This window comes from Miniopterus natalensis, chromosome 11 (genome assembly GCF_054644295.1).
Source record: "Miniopterus natalensis isolate mMinNat1 chromosome 11, mMinNat1.hap1, whole genome shotgun sequence".
NCBI classification, from domain to species: domain Eukaryota; kingdom Metazoa; phylum Chordata; class Mammalia; order Chiroptera; family Miniopteridae; genus Miniopterus; species Miniopterus natalensis.
Genome location: NC_142091.1, coordinates 69998469 through 70017137, shown reverse-complemented (window position 1 = coordinate 70017137; position 18669 = coordinate 69998469). Strand labels below are relative to the sequence as shown.

Below are 18669 nucleotides of genomic sequence, written 5' to 3'. Positions count from 1 at the left end.
GATGCAAAACTTGCCCCGAGTTACACAGCAAGGAACTTGGGTTCAAGTCTAGGGAGTTGTGTTCTAGAGTCTGGGTTCTTACACATGCTACCAGTAATCACCCTGAACTCCGTCAGAGGACCCCAGGGTGCTACCGTGTGGCAGTAGAGAAATTGAGCAGAGGCACTGTGTAGGTACCCAGTCCCCTCTCCTAAATATTCTGCCCACTCAGAGGGAGGCATAGGAAAGTCACATGCATCTGACAGCATTTGACTATTTGTTCACTGCTTTTGCATAACTGAGGAGCTGGACTTATGGGGAAAAACGCAGCGGGTTGGAGACTGAAACCTGGGTTCCACTCCTCACTCTGTAACACACAGCTGTGTGGCTCTCCTTGGGGTGCTGATGCTGAGCTAAGTGCCTGACACTTGCATCCCAGGGAGGGCAAGGAAACGGGATAATGCTGGGGAGAGCACTTGGCCAAGGTTTCCATGATGACTCTTGGGGTCGGCAGGGAAAGCGTGATGATCCCCATTCACACACCAGGAAACTGGACCTTGCGAAGATTCTGCGGCTCACCCGAGCGGCAGAGGCAGGAGTCGAGGCCGGGCCTCCCGGTCTATGTCTATATGCCCTCCTTCTCTGCTTCCAGAGCTGAATCTGTGTGCAGAGATCACCCTCTGGGCAGCCTGAACTTCAGGCTCAGGTGTCCAGCCTAACTCTAAGCCACCCCTGCTGCCCACGGCTCCTGGGCCGCAGGCCAGGCACCTCTGGAGAAAGGGAAGAAGAGTGGGTGGCTCTGAGAGGCCAATCTCATAAGGATCCAGGGGCTGGTGGGCGGAGGCTGCAGGCTCGCTCGGCCCTGGGTCTCTCCCATTTTACGGTCGAGCAGACCACGGGCATAAAAAGCAACAATCGCAGAACATACGTCACCACCAGCTTGTCACAGGAGTAGCTGAGGCAGTGCAGGGAATGCCTCCAGCACGTGGTAACGACTCACTAATGGGGGCTGTGATTCCCATCTGAAGGCACCCCTCCGGGTGCCAGAGGGACCAGAGGAAAGGGAAAAGCCCTATTTGGCACCTACTGGATGCCAGGCACCGTGGTGGGTGCTGGACCGGGAAGGGGCCCTGCAGGGTCAGAGAGAGCCTGACTCTGAGGTCAGGCTTCCCAAGGTGTGAATCCCAGCCTCTGCCCCTGATGAGTTATGAGCCTTTCTTCATGTGTAAAACGGGCTCAAGCTGCCTACTTCCCAGAGCTGCTGTGAGGCGTTAAACGGGGTGATAAAGCCCCCACTCTGGGACACGCAGCTAATGACCTCTGTGGTCCTCACAGCAGCCCGAGTGTGGCTGCCAGCGGGCACAGAGGAGGAAGGCAGGGCTCTGAAGTTAGGGACAGCCCATCGCGGGGCCGGGGAGGGGCAGAGTCTCCATTAGAACCCGGAGCTCCGTCCCCAAAGGCCAGCGCCCCTTACCCACCCACCTGGGGCTCCCACCTGCCCCCCGGGAGTCGGACAGGGCGCCCCTCCTCCGGCTCTGCCTGAGGGCTGGAGGCCCGGGGCAGCCGCGCAAGCACCTACCCGGAGGCGATCAGCACCCGGGACTGCGCCATGGCCAGGCGCTGCAAGCTGGTCCGGTTCAAGGTCGCCAGGGCCACCCTCCCCGTCTTGCCGTTGGCTCCTGGGGGGCTGGCGGGAGAGGCCGCGGTGGCCCCTGCCCGCGTGCCCGAGGCCTGTCGCTGGACGGGCTGCGACGGCGCGGCCTTCAGCGGGCCTCGGATGGTGCCCGCGCCGTCGGGGGGCTTGGCGCCCGGCCCCGGGGGCGGCGGCAGCCGGAGCGCCCCGGGCGCGGGCGCGGGCGCGGGCACGGTCTTGCGCGCGGGGGGTGCCAGGGGCCGCGCCGCCTTGACGCTCATCACCAGGACGCACTGCGGGCAGGAGCAGGGCGGGCCGGGGGGCGAGGCGGCGGGCGCGGGGCCGGGCGGCCAGGACTGCGCCTTGGGCACGGCGCCCGTGACCAGCGGGTAGACCAGGTCCAGGCGCCGGCGCACGCGGCGCTGGCGCTGCGTCTGCCGGTTGATCTGGCCCATGGTGCTGAAGTCAATGACGTAGCTGAAGCCGATGGAGGTGAGGTCGATCCAGGGGTGCTGCTTCTCGTAGGCGTGCTGGATGGTGATGCCCACCTCCATGTCGTAGGGCGTCCAGGACCCGCTGTCGTTCTCCCACTCCCACACCACGCCCTTCCCGGGCGCGGAGGCCGGGTCGTAGTAGTTGCGGCGCACTGGCCGGAGGGTCCCTGCCAGAGGGGGCAGAGCAGAGGGTCGGGGTCAGCAAGGGTTGGCACGGAATTGTGTGGCATGCACAGGTGAACATTAAACGAGCCCTACTGTGTGCCTGGCACTGGGCTGCCTGTGGAGGTATCAGCTTTGAAAACACAGCTACAGGGGAAAGGGCCGGGGAGGCCACAGCCCCAAGGAGCGGCGCGGGGCTTGGAATGGGGACACCTCGGTCCCCCCCAGGTTGATTCACTCACTAGCTAATACAGACTCCTCGGCCTCTTCTCCCCCCCCCCCCCCCAGGAACAGGGTAATAACCCCTTTGCTGAGTTTTTGTGAAAATTAATTGTGACTCATTAACTCAACAAATATGCGCCTGTACATGCCAAGTTCTGCGTTTCTTCTGGCCCTAAGGCACATAAGGCCCCTGACGCACAGCAGGTGCTCATAAACGTCATATCCCTTCTCCCCATCCCTCTAAATGTCCCTGCCTCTAGGGTGATGGAGGAAAAGAACAGAGGCCCCTGGAGACCAGAGGGCAGAGGAAGACTCTGCCCCCGGCCAGGAAGGCTGCCCAGAGGCAGTGGCCGCCCAGTGGCCTGTGACTGTGAGAAGAGAAAGGAACTTCAGGTTGAGGGCAGGCTCCCAAGTTTCCCAGCATCGAGTCGTATTTCAACAACAACAATAACGGCCATAAGACTAGTTTTCTATGTGTCAAATGTCTTCCTTTTGAGAAGCGCAAACCCGCCTCAAGAGAAGATCGTCTTAGTTGTTACAGTCTTGCTGGGTGGGGGTAGGGGGTAGGGACAAGGCCAAGGTCATCGCTGGGGAATAGTACAGCGGAAATGAGCCTGCAGGACCGGAAGGGAACACTAAGTCTGCAGCTGTTGCCTCTTTCTCCCCTACCTGCCCCAAACCTGAATTCAGACCCGACTAGGGCTCACTTCATGGGTGTCACCAAGGCTGAAGATGCCCAGCTCAAGGCAGGGTGGGGACACTGGTGAGAGCTGCAGCGTGGCTGAAAGAGCTCAACCTGTCATCTTGAGCCCGACCCATCAAAGCGGTGGGAAAAGGCTCCCCTTCTCCGGCCCCCGACCACCCCTCCTCCAACCCAGAGGAAGACACCAGGACTGGGGACAGAATCCCATTCAAGGGGGGAAGAAAAGGAACAATGGCTATTCAGGCCTTTGCCAGGGTCATAACCCACCCTCCACCCCATCTCCAAGCCCCTTAATGACCCAAAACATCCACATTCAGAGGCAGGAGGGAGAAGCAGAACAATCCCCTATTCAGCAGCAGGACCTCTGCTGGGGGACATGGGGGTAGCTGGCAGGACAAGAGGAAGGGGGGAGCCCATAGTCCCCTGGTTTGCCTCCATTTCCTTCCTAAGTAGCCAGCTCGCTGGGGAACAAAGAGCGGGCGCAGGCTTTGTGTCCCACAGCAGAGGTCCCGCCCCTTCCAGCTGTGTGGTTAAGCCTTAGTTTCCTCATCTGTTTGGGGCCAGGGGAAGCTACTTCAAAGAGTGAATTTGAAGATGAAATGAAGGCATGAATATAAAGCACTGAAATAACACCTGTCACATGGCAAGAGCTCAAGAAAAGATGATTATTGCAGTTTCTTTTCTATTATATGTCTAAGCAGGATGGAGGAGTCCTGGGGAAAGTTTAGTTCAGGGGATGCTGTGTGTGTGTGTGAGAGAGAGAGAGACAGAGAGAGAGGGAGACTGGTGGGGGGGAGGAGTAGGAGAAAAAGAAAGTTTCCATATAACTCATATTTGCACTACCTTAATATTTAGAAAGCTCCTTCACCTATCCCAGACCACATGATCTTCATGGCAATCCCATGAAACACCACTCAGAGATGAGGAAATTGAGTTTAGAGAGCTTAAATGACACTTTCATACTCCTTCCAGAGTAGCAGGGACAATGCACTTGACCAATTTTCACAGGGGCGCTTAAAGGGCCTTTTTACACCAGGGTTACCTATCCCAGAGGTGCCCGGGAATCGCCCCAGAGCTTCCGGAGACCAAGCCCTGGCTCTCGCAAGCCTCCTGGTTTATCTTCCTCTGTGCTGTCCTGCCTCCACTCCTGACAAGCAGATGCCCCCTCTGTCCTCATGGGCCCCTCAGAGTCCCCGGACCTTCCCCTGTTATTCACCAAGACCCTTCTGCAGAAATGCCTTCCTTTGCCTGTTTTGCCTATTGAAATTCTCCTGGTCATTCGGGTCCTATGCCATTTGCCAGCCATTTCTTGAAAGGTTCTCCCAGTCCGGGCCCCACCCTGGGGAAGTCTGGGGTGCACCAGGGTCTCAGCACTTTCCATGCCGGTGCCTTAAGTGGAGGTGTGGACACCACGGTGTAGGTCTTTGCTTTCTAGTGCCCACTGCAGCGCCTGGCAGTAATGAGAGCTCCATAAAGTGCTGGGATTGGCAACTGCTGGCTACTTTGGCATCTCATCATGTATCTCATATGCTGAGCACCTGCTAGCTGCTGTGAGGAATGCCAAGACCTAGGCACCCCTCAAATAGCTTACAGTCTAAAACAAGACGGGTGTGCGAATGACTATGAGACAGAAGAGCCACAGGAAGGGTGCCAACAAAATGCATGCTGGTAGAAAATCTGACCACACCCCCACCATGCTCAAATCCTTCCCATGATTTCCCGAGGTCAGGACTGAGATCCCCTCCACCCACCGGCCTCACATCTTAGGCACTCTGCCCACATTTCTGCCACCCCGCCTCCTTCAGCCTGGTTCCCTGCCGTGCTTCTCTGGGCCTTTTCACAATGCTGGTCCCTCCCCGCAAACACTCCGGCAATCCTCCTCACTGCTCATCCTTCAGATTTCCTCTGCGCTGCCCTGACCAGGTCAAATTCCCATTCCTGCTTTTCTTATAGCATTTATCTTGATGTGCAATTACACATTTATTTGTGTGATTAATTTGATGAAAGTCTGTCTCCCTTCACTGGAGTCCAACCCCACAACAGTGGCCATCCAGGTGTTTGCTCAGGGCTGTGTCCCCCGTTCCTAGAATGTCCTAGGAGCTTGATAAATATCAATTAAATATTTAATAAAGAAATGATGGTTTGGAGAGCATTTCAAGAAATGGATGACAAATAGCATAAGACCTGAAAGATAAGGAGAATTTCAATAGGCAGAAAAGGCAAAGGTCCGCCAGGCTGTGATGGGTTTCATTTGTAGGCAATGAGGAGCCAGTGAAGTTTGTGACACAGAGAAGTGACAAGACCAGAGCTGCTGTTAATTAATTCTAAGTGAGAAGTTATGAGGGAGTTATGAGGGAGTGAAAATGAAAGGGAGGTGACAGGCTGGAGGGACCCTACAGAGAGGAAATGGGTAGGACTTGATCATGAGGAGCTGAATGCTTTCCAAGAGGGGTTCCAGGATCACCTGCTTCAGAAACTCCCGGGTACCATGCCGTCCAGCCCTGGGCAGAAGGCAAGCCTTAGAACCAAAGTTGTGGGACAAGAGAGTTGGTGGGACTTAATTCTCTGATTATTTTCCGAGCCCATCCACCTGGAATGGGCGAGTCCTGGACCTTCTGGAACCAGGACCGTGAACTAGATGATCTGAGGAAATCCACTGGGTCCTAAGGTACAGTGACCCAAGGAAAAGGCCTCCCATGGGGTAGCGATAAAGGGTGTTCCCAGACTAAGGAGGAAGAAAGAGAAAGAAAATCAGTTTTTCTTGGCAACTCAGACACCTGCACCTCAAAGCTCCCAAGATATTTCGGCTTCCGGAAGACGTGAGACAACCCTTTCTAAGAATGACCTGAGGTCTCTAAGGCATTTCACCCTGATCTATGCAACACTGCGTTAGAGCGTTTGCTGTGCCCAGGAAATCCCAGTACCCGTCACCCTTCCTAGAATGTTCCACAAGGGCAAAAACTTCGGTTTGCTACTGTGACACCCGACATGCCTGGGACAGCGCCTGCATGAAGTTGGTGCTCCCTACAGGTTCACCACAGAAAGGAGTAGGGCATGGCGCACTCGATTTGGAACCTCAGCTCCGCCACTGGCTGGCTGCAGACTTTTGAAAAACTTAATCTCTTTCAACGTGCTTCCTTTCCTATAAAATAGGAACAATAGGTCTTTCATACGGCTGCTGGGAGAATTAAACAAGATCACATGTGCGACGTGCTTGGGGCATCCCCTATATTGTAACTGTCATGTGGTCATCAGGCCCTTCGCCTCCTCCGTTCCTGCGCTCACAGAGGATGGAGGGTATTGTGGGGGCCTAAAAGTCAAGCTTCTGTCAAACCCTTCAAATCTCTCACCATCTGACCCTCTCCCCACAGGAAAGACATAAAAGAGGCCACAGGTGCACAGAAGACTTGGAGCTGGAAAGATCCCTCCCTCACACCAGCATCTTCACTGGTGCAAGGGCCAAACCCGTTCACATGCCCATATGAGAGAAAGGAGCCCCAAGGAACCTTAAGCCTGTTCCTTCTGCGAGGAAAATGAGGCCTGAGCAGTTAAGGGACCTGTTCAAGGTCACACTGTAAGCCAGTGAGTCTGGGATGAGAGCCCGAGTCAGATCCCCCACTCCCGGCCCGGGGCTTCCCCCACCCTCCTGCCTAGGCCCTGGAGATGGCAGTGAGCGAGTGCACTGGGAGACAAGGAGGGAAGAGATGCTGAAGTACAGAGCCCCCAGTCACTGTCCTACAACAGGAGAAGGTCAGCCCAGGCAGGGAAAATGACTGAAGGGGGAGAGGACCCAACCAAGGCTTTCGGAAGCAGCCAAGACCCAGTCGCCTCTGTCTCACCCCATGGTCCACATTCACTAGCCCCAAATGCTTGGAGGAGACCAGCATGGAATGCAAATAAGCCCAGGCTGGAGGCTGTCTGGGGAGAAGGGCCCAGGGCAAACAGAGGAGCAGAGGGTGTCTGCAGCCTCCTAGGCATCTCCCTGGAGACAGGCTGGATGAGGCCAGAGCGCAGGAGAGCTGAGAGTCTGAGGACTCCCTTGGCAGCAGGGCAGGCTACTTCTGGAAAAAAAAACCCCACACAAAGCTCCCATCTCAGGAAATGTCCCCACATAGAGGGGCCATGGAAAAAAGAGAGGAATCGCCTCTACGCAGGGGACTTCCAGCTCTCCTTTGTTTGTGGGGATGTTTCTGGTTCCCAGCTTCAAACTAAGGCTTAGGGGACAGTGGGTGATTTAATTAAACGTTGCCAGGGCTTGGCCGAGGTTGCCTGGGAGCCCGTGGTTAAAGTTCCTACCCTGTCATGCCCTTATCAATGAGCTATATTGAGAGGAACTGTGGTCTGTCGGTGGAGAATGGAGAGGAACCCAGAGGTTCTATTCTACTTTGACAAGCTCCCTGACAGAACCAGCATTCCTGGGAATTCAGCCCAGGGCCTCCAGCACCCAGTGCCCGCCTGGCACTGAGGAGACAGACAATAATTCGAAACACACCGAGGCGGTCTTTAAAATGATGCAGGGCCAGCTCTCTGCCTCCCGTCTAAAGTCTGAGGAGTCCCCGCCACTCTTCCCCGAGGGCAGGCTGACTGCGGCCTGGTGCCTAGCCTTGGACTGAACTGACCGCCAGAGAGTGGTCAGCCTTCCAGGGAAGAGCCATCAGACCCAGGGGGAGGGGCTTCTGTCCTCCAGCCCAGTTTTCTCCAGAACGTCACTTCTATAGAAAGGGCCCTTTGGGCCACGACCCTTGCTAGGTACCATGTCCCTAAACACTGATTCAGCTCTCTCCTTTCCCCAAGGTGGGACGAGGGCTGGGATCTTTAGGTCACCAGGGTGGTTCTCCATGTGCTGCAGAGATTTAGTTTCAAATAGAAAAGCTCACACCTGCCTGTTTATTTTGAGCAGGGCTGGAATTCCCTGTCAGGTGTCCTAACTGCTGGTCTTCCTGGTCCCACGGCCATGGCTCAGCTGTCCTCCTCTCCGACGCATACCCGCCCCCCAATCTGAGGCCTCTGCCTCTGCAGCCTCTATCCAAATTGCACAATTACATTCTTCACCCCCCCCCCCCAAGTCACACTTAAGCCTCTTTCTCAATTTTCCATATCTCAGCTCCACCTCCCTCCCTTTCCCACCAGGGTTTAAGCTCCCCCCCCCCCATGGTAACACTTTTGGCAGCCTCTCCCCAGAAAACTTTACTCACTGGGCCAGTGTCTGCGAAGTCCTTGGCCAAGAGATTGTTGGGAGTCATGACTAAAGCTGGGGACACGAGGGTGGAAAGCTACCCCTTTCCCATGACAATCCTAATCAGCGCACAGGACGCGGGGGTTTTCCAAGGGGATGGGATGCCCAGCTCCGCAGCTGTTCGGCGGCCCTCTGGGACTCCCCCAGCATCCTCTCCAGCCCCTCCTCCCCACACCTGCCTCTCCAGGCCCCTCTTCACACTCTTGGGAAAGTCCAGCTAGAATTCCAGAAACGGCCCCCACCCCCCTGACGAGACCACGGGGAGGCAGACTCGTCCCAGGTCGTTGGCGAAGCCTGGACGCACCGGGCCAAGCGAGGGGGCGCCGCTGGGCGCTGCGCCTCCGCCACCCTGGCCTCCTGCCGCCGCCTCTCTCCCTCGCCGGGAGGGGATGGCGGTGGCCGCAGTGGCAACTTGCTTCTCAAGGAAAGCTAGGAGTTTAGGGATCTGGGTGGCCAGGGTGTCCCTCCTAGGGGCGGTTTCAGGAGGAAGCTTGGGGGCAGTTTCTCCGTAGGAATCCGCCTCCTCGGCGGACAAAGGGAGCGGAGCGGGTCCCCGCCGGGCAGTCGGGGCCGGCCCCTCCCCTCGCGCCCTCGCGCCGGCCTGTTGCTTCAGCGCCGGGAGCGCACGAGCCGCTGCGCGCCGGGGCCACCGCGCCCGGGGCGCTCCGTGCCCGGGGCCCTGCTGCAGGCTCCGCTCCCAGGGGCCCAGCCCTTCCCGCTGGAGACCACCGCCGGGCCTCCAGGGAGTCTCCGCTACTTTCCCCAGTTTCCACACCCAGCACCCCGCTGCGGGAAGGCACCCGCACGGAGGGGCGGAGGCAGTAGGGTGGGCGACGAGGGGGAGGTGTGGCAGGCCCAAGGGAGCCTGGGGCAGAAGCAGGGTCATCCGCCGGGTGCGCGACGGGAGCGGGAAGCCTCGGCTAGGGGCTGGGGTTGCTGGTGGGCGGGGTAGCCCCACAATTCCCACCGGGGAGACCTGGGCCCACCAAGCGCTTAAAGGGCGGCGGGGGGGGGGGGCGTAAAAGGGGAGCTGTTAGGGGCTGGGGCCGCTGGATGTGCATAACCGGACACCACCACTAACAGCCTGGGCGTCTATGCGGGGGGGTGTCTAAGGCTCCCCCTTCACGCCCACCCCTGGGTGACACCACGGCACGGAGGTGCGGGCTGGGGGGCCCCGGGTGGGAGCCCGGGCGGGGAGAGGAGGCGCGCGGGCGGGGCGGGGCGGCCGGCTCACCCGTGTCCTGGCGGAACTGGTTCATGGACTGCAGGTCGATGATGTAGGGCGCCAGCCGGCTGTCCACCTGGCCCAGCACCACGCTGCCGCCGGCGCGCGGGCCGGCGCGGACCACCGCCTCGATGTGGTGGCTCACGGCCGGGCTGTAGGGACGCCAGCGGCCGTGCTCGTTCAGCCATTCCCAGACCACCACCGCCGAGGCCAGGAGCATGGCGAGCCCGGGGCTGCGGCGCCCGCGCCGCGCCGTCCCGCTCCCGGGCTCCGCGCGCCCGCTCTCCTCCGCTTCCTCCTGCGCCGCCGCCTGCGGGCCTCGGCCGCGCCCCCCGCCCCGCGCCCCGCCGCCCCCGGCAGCCTCCGCTCCGGCCCACGGGCCGCTCCGCAGCCGCGCATCCGCCGGGGCCCGCGCGCCGGGGCCGCCTGGCTCGGACGGCGCGCCGCCGCCGGGGTCCGCCGCTGCTGCCACTGCTCCGCGGGGTCGGGCGGCTTCATGCAAATGTCCGGCTCCCCGCGAACAGGCCCCCGCCTTGCAGAGCCGCCCGCGGGCCCGCCGCCGGAGCCCGGGCGGACGGCGCGGCGCGGCGAGCACCGAGCCCTCGCACCAGTTGCGCCGCGGTCTCCGCAGTCGCCGGTGGGCGCTCGCCGCGCGCTCTCGCTCCGAGTGGCTCCGGCTTCCCGCCCCTGCTCCCCGCCCTCCCCGCTCTCGCGCCCGCGAAACGCAGCCGCCGCCGCCAGAGCTCCCCCTCCCTGTGGATCGGCTCAGCTGCTTCCAGAACGAATCGCTCCTCCCAAGAGGGACGCGAGCCGACCTGCGCCCGGGGGCTTACCCCGGCCCCTAGACACCGCAAAGCGAACCGCCAGCGGACCGCCGTGGCCGCCGGGCCTCAACTTTGCCACCTCCCTCCCCGCAGCGGAACTGTCTTCTTCTCCTTCCCCGTTTTCTTTCTTTCTTTCTTTTTTTTTAACTGCAGAGTGATTGGTGTCCGCAGCGCCAGCTCTGGCACCCGAAGTGTCTCCGGCTCGCGCCCGCACCCGCAGCCGCACGCTCGCGCGCACACCGGGGCCCCCCCCGCACCTCCTCGCCGTTTGGGGGAGGTATTACCTCATCTTCGCCCGGCTCCTCGGCCGCCCGTCAGGGGAGCAGAGCCGCGCCCCCTGCTGCCGGGCCGGCGCCTCGGAGCGCGCGCGCCCCCTACTGACGCGGAGCCGCTTTTGCCGGCCGAAGGCTACACCCTGGTGGCGGCTCGTCTCCAGCCTCTGCTAAGGAGACCCAGCCTCAGGGATGCGGCGATCTGGCGGATGACGGATCTACACCGCCCGGGTCCAGGGCATATCTGGTTTCTCCGGCCTGCTTCGGCGTTACTGGAGTCAAGAAGACACATGCTAAACGGGCTTATCCTGCAGGGTTTCTGCCACCAAAAGAATGAGACACTAGGACAGACACAAGCTAGGCTTGGTTATTTTGGTCTTAAATAATTAATGTGGAAAGTGATCTAAAAGGGAAGATCGACGTCAGGATTACAGGCTAATCTTGCCCGAGAATACAAACTTTGTTTTGCTGAGGCTGAGGTTGTAACCACATGAAACAATAAATGTGTATGATCACGATCATATACATTAGATGTTTATATATGTATATGATCAGGATAGGACATGGAAAAGTAAAAATCGATTATGTATTAGGGACTGGGGTTATGAATTTTTTGAAGTAACCATTTTTTTCATATCTTATACCCTTTTTGGGTTTGTTTTGGAAGATTTACTTTCCCTCTCTCTTTCTTGTGTTCTCTTGAATTACAGCTGTCTTTTAATCACCATTTGTATTTTCCATTTCTCTTTAATTCTTTACCTCGCTCCTCCCAGCGTCCCAAATGCAAAGCAAAAGAAAAAATACCACACATGCTCCTCTTTGAGTCTCCAAAAGCGCCAGGCCCGAGGCTACCCCTGAGCTTTGTCGCTGTTGGTGGTGCCCTTGCCCAGGAATCTCCCCACCATGACCTCCAGGAGCCCCAGCCTCCGTTGGGGCCAGTCTCCCAATCCAACTCCATCGACACCATTCACTAGAACATCACAGTTTAGGGGTTGGAGGGCAAAAAGCAAAGGAGTAAAGGATGCCTCCATCAGCCCTACCAAGAGCCATTACTATTCCCACTTCGCAAATGACAAGACTTAGGGAACTCACGCAGTTTGCCCCAGAATACATATTTAGCCAGAGGGGAAATTGGTATTCAAACATTAGTTGGGACCTGCCCCGGTACCCTGGTGCTGCCCCCCCCCATGTCATACAGCGAGGTATGTGGCCTTGTAGAGGCACCTCAATGTAAAGAAAGGGAAGGGAGAAATGAGGTTAGAGTGTTCTGGAAGAACGAGGGTAGACTTGAAGGAAAGGTAATCTAAATTTTATTGAGCTATTTTTACTTTCAGTCATGATACCCAGAGTGTGAACAAACTCTGGAAACCTTGTGGTCTCTGTAGGTATAGATCCAGAAACTATCAGTAATGATGTGAGGGGACACTAGAAGGACCAGAGAGAAAACAGCGTCTGAGCAGCTGAACCAGAAATCCCCAGGTGGAAAAAGGTAAGGGTGCTTGTAACAAACGTTGGGCAGGCTGTTGGGAAGAAGACTGGGAATCAGGAAGGAAGAGGCTCTTCCCTGTGTCCAGCCTGATTTCGTATCTGGCCTTCTTGTGTCTGTCACGTTAAGCATGGCAGAGAGTCACAACAGAACAAAAATAAATGCCAAATCGCGCCTGAGAGGGACTGAGCATGTGGCCTGATTCAGAACCCAGGAGGAGTCTGTCCTGTGAGTCCCCCACGTGCGCTTGCCGTTAACTCCACGCGGAAACTTTTGCCCACACCTGATGCTGCTAACACCCTAGGGTCGCCTAAGCGACACTGTCACCTAAGTAGCAGCACTGTTTTCACCACAGCCAGGATCTTCTTCAGACCTTTCCCAGTCTCAGCCTCGTTTGGGCTAAACAGTAAATGCAGCTGTGGAATATGCTACCTTTAGAAACAAAGAGGCGCTGCGCTTCCTTCCTCATAATGGGCTATGTAAGATTCAGTAACTTATCTTTTACCTTGGATGAGAAATCCTGGCATGTCCCTGATTTAGGGGGCCCCTGGTTCTTCATGGGGTTCATTCCCCATCGTCTGAAATGCGTATGGACCGTGACCTCTAAGGCGTTGGCTACTTCTTGCTCATCTGGCCCGATGAACATAGTATCATTGAGAGAGTGGATTAATGGGGTGGCCCATAGGGAGTACAGAGAGTCCAGGCTTTTCCTATCTATACGGTAACAAAAGAAGAGAGTGTTACTATAGTCTTGGGGCTGAACCCAAAAATATCTACTATTGCCTACTCCATCCATGTGAGTTGAGCTGGGTTTGATCTCCATTTCTCTCCTCCCTCCCTCCCTCCCTCCCCCCCCCTCCCCCCTCCCTCCCCCCTCCCTCCCCCCTCCCCCCCTCCCCCCTCCCTCCCTCCCCCCTCCCTCCCCCCCTCCCTCCCTCCCTCCCTCCCTTCCTTCCTTCCTTCCTTCCTTCCTTCCTTCCTTCCTTCCTTCCTTCCTTCCTTCCTTCCTTCCTTCCTTCCTTCCTTCCATTTTTGTTTTTTTGTTTATTCTTACCAGAGAATATTTTTTCCATTGATTTCTTGAGAGAGTTGAAGGGAGGGAGGGAAGGGGAGGGAGAGAGATAAAAAAGCATCCATGTGAGACACATTGATTGGTTGCTGCCTTTGGGGCCATGGGGCTGGGGATCAAACCTGCAACCCAGGTATGTGCCCTTGAGTGGGACTTGAACCCACAACCCTTTGGTCCACAGGTGGACACTCTAACCACCGAGACACACCAGTCAGGGCTGATCCCCTTTTCTGATCACGACAGAAAAGAACAAATTCATCCAACCAATGGCCACACCCCTCCACCCTGGTGAGCCAATGAAAAATGGGGCCGAGTTTCCTAAAGACAGTTCCGACAAGATAGAGTTGGAGCTCAGGTTCGACACAGGAGGGGCGCCTAGTAAACATCTTAAGCTATGGGTTGGGACCCCAGGAGGGCTAAAATCAAGAAGTGGAGAGACCAGAGGTAGACAGAGTCTTTTTTTTTTTTTTTTAAATGAAGAAGTGGAATGTTTTATTATTAAACTTTCTTGTTTTCCTGCAAGGCTGATGCTTCAGTGTATAAAAATAGCACCAGCAAACTCATTATATTCCTAAATTAAGACAGCATTGTTCCTCATTTGACAGCGTAACAACAAAAACTTTTCTTTACTGCCCGCTATTTCCAAAGGAAAGATCATTAAGTATTTTGACCCAAACCCAGAGACTGATATAAGCAAGTTACAATATTATATAGGGCTTAAGATAACAATGTTATCCTTGAAGTACATAATTTTTGTAACTAGGTTTTACCACAGATAATTTCAGGAATTCTGAATATTATAACTGTAGTCTAGCCTAAAAATCATAGGGTGTTGTGAAAAAGATGCATATTGTGTTTATTTGCCATCATTAGAAAGTTAAGGGGTATTTTTGTCCAGTAGCATTACTGTAATTTTTTCCCCCATTGGTATTACTAAATCTTTTATCCACCACTAATTTAAGACAACTATTTAGATCAAGTTGTTTCATACTACTTTATTTAGGGGGGTTCCATTTTCACTCCTCAATAGATTTAATGTGTTTCTCATATGCTTCTTCACTCATTAGTTCATCTAGTTCTGAAGGGTTACTCAGTGTCATCTTGATTAGCCAACCATCTTCATAGCAAGGTTTGTTGACAAGTCCTGGATTTTCTGCAAGAGCTTCATTAATTTCAGTTACTTCTCCTGACAGAGGAGAGTAGAGTTCACTAGCAGCTTTCACACTCTCCAAAGCACCAAACTCATCTTGCTTGTTCAACTTTGTCCCAATTTCAGGCAGACTACAGTAAACAACATCTCCCAAAGCTTCCTGTGCAAAATTGCTGATTCCCACTGTTCCAATCCCATTTTCTGTTGTTATCCATTCATGTTTCTCTGTGAATTTACACACCGACAGCAGGCTGGTGCCGGTGTGCAGTGTCCGGAACGTGCGAGTCCTCAGGCCCCAGGGCCGCGGCCGGCAGGGCCCAGCAGACGGGCGCACAGGCCGAGGACTGCAGCACGCACGCTCCGCGCCGCTTGGAGCACCATGTTCGCTGGAGGGCTCGCGGCACCGCTCCAAGGCACTCGGGCAGGCCCAGGTGTGTTTCTATGTATTAGGTAGAGCTGCTATGTCTCCTGGAGTTTGTAGAGTGGCTTTGTGTAGCAGGTGTCCTGTAGGGTCCAGTGGCTCAGCGTCCCCAGGCACCTGAGCTGGGCCTTCTAGGTGCTCCCCTGTGTGGGCTGTGTGCACTGTCCTGTTGTAGCTGAGCCTTGGTTGCTGTTGGCGTCCCTGGGAGGAACCGACCCCCAGGCCAATCAGGTATGAGGACCAGCTGCAGGTACAGCCAGAGAGCTGCTGTGCTGGAGACACCCCTATGGAGCAGGATTTACTTCAGTGGAGCTTTGGTGTTCACCAAGTGCGCCCCTTGAGTGTCACTCGTGGATTTGGTAGGGTTGTCATCCAGCGTGGTCAAGTCTGACCACCAGGTGCCCTGTCTCTGGGGCCTCCCGGGAGGTGCAAAGTCAGCCTGTGCCTGTGCCTTGCCCAGGGCCACCCAGCATGAGCTACACAGCAAACCGTAGTTGGCTGCTCCTTGTGCTGGGCTTGGCGGTGCCCAGGAGAGGCCAAGCTATGAGCCAATGCAGCTGCCGCTAGTGCCAGGCCTGGGGCCGCTTATCAAGCCCTATGGGGCAACTGCTGCTTGTTTGAGAGACTTTAGGAAAGTCCTAAGCGTGAGGCTCCAGAGGCCACTTGCACAGAAAAGCCCCTGGAAATGGCCCGGATGAGCTGCAGGTGGGGAGGGGCGGGGCCTCCGGGAGTCACGGGGCGGGGCCAAAGGTGAGAGTCAGGTGCTGGCGACTCAAATATGGTGCCCGCCTGCCGGCTGTGTGCGGGAGGGCTCGACACAGGAGCCATGGCCTCCGCCAGCCCCTCTGCCTGGGAGGAAGCCGCCCTCCGCCTCTCGCCCGGATCTCAGGCAGGTTAGTTCCCCCCCGAGTGTCCCGGGTCCTTTCCGGCTGCTGCCCGGCGCTGGGCTCAGAGGGAGCGTCCGAGTGAGTCCGTGCGCGGCCCTTAAGAGGAGCTGCTGGGGCTCCCACAGCCTCCGCGACCCTCAGGGACAGTCCCCGCTGGTTTCACAGCCCGGAGTTGTGGGGACGTCTCTTCCCGGCCTGGAGCCCTGGGCTGGGGGCCTGCTGTGGGGCTGGGACCCCTCCCTCCTCCGGAAAACCTCCACCGCCGAGATGCCCTCCCGGGTTTACCCCGAGGCACTGGGTGTGGGCCAGTGGCCGTGTTTCCAATTAAGCCCCATCGGCCTGCGTCCCCGCCCCTCCTCCGGGTCTCGGTGCTTCTTCAGCTCCCTGGCTGTGGGGCTTCTGTGCAGCCGAATCCCAGGAGGCTCTGAGTGATGGTAGTTCTGTGGTTTAGTTGTGATTTTGATGTGGCTGCGGGAGGCGGCGGGTGCAGCTGTCCCCTGCGCCACCATCTCGTTTCTCCGTAGACAGTTTTAACATTCTGTAACTCAGCCTCAAGTCACTTCCATCCCTGATTGAATTAGGATGATCTTATTTCACTCTGTCAGAAGACAGGGTGATCCCTTCCTGGAGGGAAAACAACAAAATCCAGATGATGAAGTTGGGGATAAAGTTTCCCCCAGAAAGGCAACTGTCACTTTTTCATGTAAAATCCAAGACGATGCCAAGGCCAGGCTGGCTGAGCTCCCGAGTATAGATACCATTTGTATTTTACCACCAAGGCACTTGGGATCCTTCCTTTGTTAGTCAATGAGTCTGAGTTGAAACACCACAAACAAGGAATGCCAGGTGGAAGAGACCACCTTGGGTGTAGCCATCGGTGTCAACAGCTTAGCAACAAGTCAATAATGCCGGCCTTGGTTTAGAAGGGACTACTGGTGGCTGCATCCAGCAGGTGGCGATGTTGTACCAGAAAAATGTCGTCTGAGTGCCTGGAGGCCTTTCTGTCTTTAACCCAAGCTGGGATTTCCCTTTCTACTTTTGGGATTCTATCTAGTATTCAGAGGAGACAGCGAAATGGTTTGGGGTCAATCCACATGTTCCACTTGAAGCGGTTCCTGAATTGGAGAATCCCCTCTGGCACTTATGAATTGAGAAGTACAGGCATGCAACACATCAGTTCCACAGCAGTGCATCCAGAGGACTCAACCCACAAGGTCACTCCAGCTTTCCTTCCCCACCTCAGCTCTTGCCTAACCCCATCAATTGAATTAGGGTGACTTTCCTCCTGTGGGAGCACCATGCAAATCATAGATTCTCTCCAGAAGCCCAGGGAAGTTCAGGGTGATGGAGGCAGGCTAACTAAGGGTGGGACAGTGGAGCAGAGAAAACTTAATTGCCAGTCTCTTTCCTGCCCTTGTCCTCTTGTTCCAGGCTCAGCACCTTGGCACAGTGCTGTTTCTTCTCTCATGTACCTCTCAGTGTCTGGTGAGCACCCAAGCCTGGGGACTACCCCCTGCCCCTCACCTCAACTCCATGCCTCAGTTCTCAGTATCTTTGACCACTCCTGTGCTCAGAATCTTTTCCTCTCTTGACCAGAGTAGGATGGGGATTTGGGCACCTGAATTCAACTAGGCCAAGTTTTATTCTTTCCCTCCCATGTTCACACAAGCGTATATGGCCTTTGGGCCCCTCGGGAACAGGGAGATCTCAGTTCCAAAAGCAGCTGAGGTTTTGTTAAAGGATGAAAGGAGGAACCGGGGGATGGGTGAGGCTGGAGACAAGAGCGACTACATGCTTCTATTCTTGGTTGTGAGTGGTTGTGGTGCTTTGGGTTCAACCAAATGAACTTTTAGGTTTTAGTTCACCCAAAGCTAATCAATAGTAACTGCCACCAAATAGCAAGGTCAGTTGGTGAACACGTGGAGGTGCTAGGAGGGTGGTGCCCCTGGAGAGGGCAGGGGAGCTCCACGCCCCTTCCCATATACCTTGCACTGGTGACACCTCAAGTCTTAGGCTCCCAAATGCCTGCACCATGCAATGGAGACAGGGCCCCCTTTTCTGTTCACAAATTCCCGCATCTTTCTTTGCAGTCAGAGCTCCGGACAGAGTTCAGAAGTTTAGTAGAAGAAATGAAGGGGCTGGAGAGGTCTGGGGGCTGGCAATCAAGTGTCAGGGTTGGCTCCTGTGTAAGAAGGGAGGGGACATGGTTCTAAATGAGACACTGGCTTTGAAATGGGCTCCAGCCTGGAGGGAAGCTGGTGGGCTTCTTAGTTTTCTGTCTGCTCATCCCTTTGGCCCAGCACCCCAAGACATATTCATGTCTTCCTCTTATTTTCTTTTCTCCCCCACAAGGTCGTCTTCTTGGTGTGGGTCAAACCTCCCTTTTCTTTCCCTCAAGAGGACACCAGTCATTGGATTTAGGTCCCACCCGAAATGCGAATGATCTCATCTAGAGATCCTTAACTTAATTACTTTTGCAAAGACTCTGTCTCCAAAAAAGTCAAATTCACATTCACAGATACTAGCAGGCAGGACTTGAACATATGTTTTCCGGGGACACAAATATGGAAGTGAATATTTTGGAAAAGAAACACAGTATCAATGAGAAAAAAAGGGGCATGTTTAACTCTTTTGCAAGCTCATCTGGAATTCCCATGTGGGAAATGAGCAGAGACAGAAAAGAGGTGGACAGTAAGGAAGATCAAAAGGAAACAGGAAGAAACCGTTTTTTCCTACCTATGTGAAATTTTAGGCTGATCTTTTACACCATACTTCTCAGTGTCCGTGTATTTCATCTGAACAAAAAACCTCTGGTGGTAGGATTTCTTTATAGCATAATTTACTTTCAGGACATAGTGAGCGTGCAGATGACCTGTAGTTAGTAATCAGTTAAAGTTGTGACATAC

At 55.7% G+C, this 18669-nt stretch overlaps 1 protein-coding gene and 1 pseudogene across 1 annotated transcript in view; both read right to left on the bottom strand.

Annotated features, from left to right (window-relative positions):
- The window catches only part of DTX4 (deltex E3 ubiquitin ligase 4), a 32580-nt gene extending 22685 nt beyond the window's left edge, over positions 1 to 9895 (bottom strand). The window contains exons 1-2 of the mRNA XM_087821890.1: positions 9664 to 9895; positions 1559 to 2273 (exon numbers count right to left, since the gene is read on the bottom strand). Coding sequence (XP_087678016.1) covers positions 1559 to 2273; positions 9664 to 9874 — 926 coding nt within the window. The 5' untranslated portion in view covers positions 9875 to 9895. The remainder of the gene's footprint in view (positions 1 to 1558; positions 2274 to 9663) is intronic.
- A 4390-nt stretch (positions 9896 to 14285) lies between these two features.
- On the bottom strand, positions 14286 to 14836 carry LOC107527655 (glycine cleavage system H protein, mitochondrial pseudogene; annotated as a pseudogene).
- Between the last annotated feature and the right edge of the window lie 3833 nt (positions 14837 to 18669).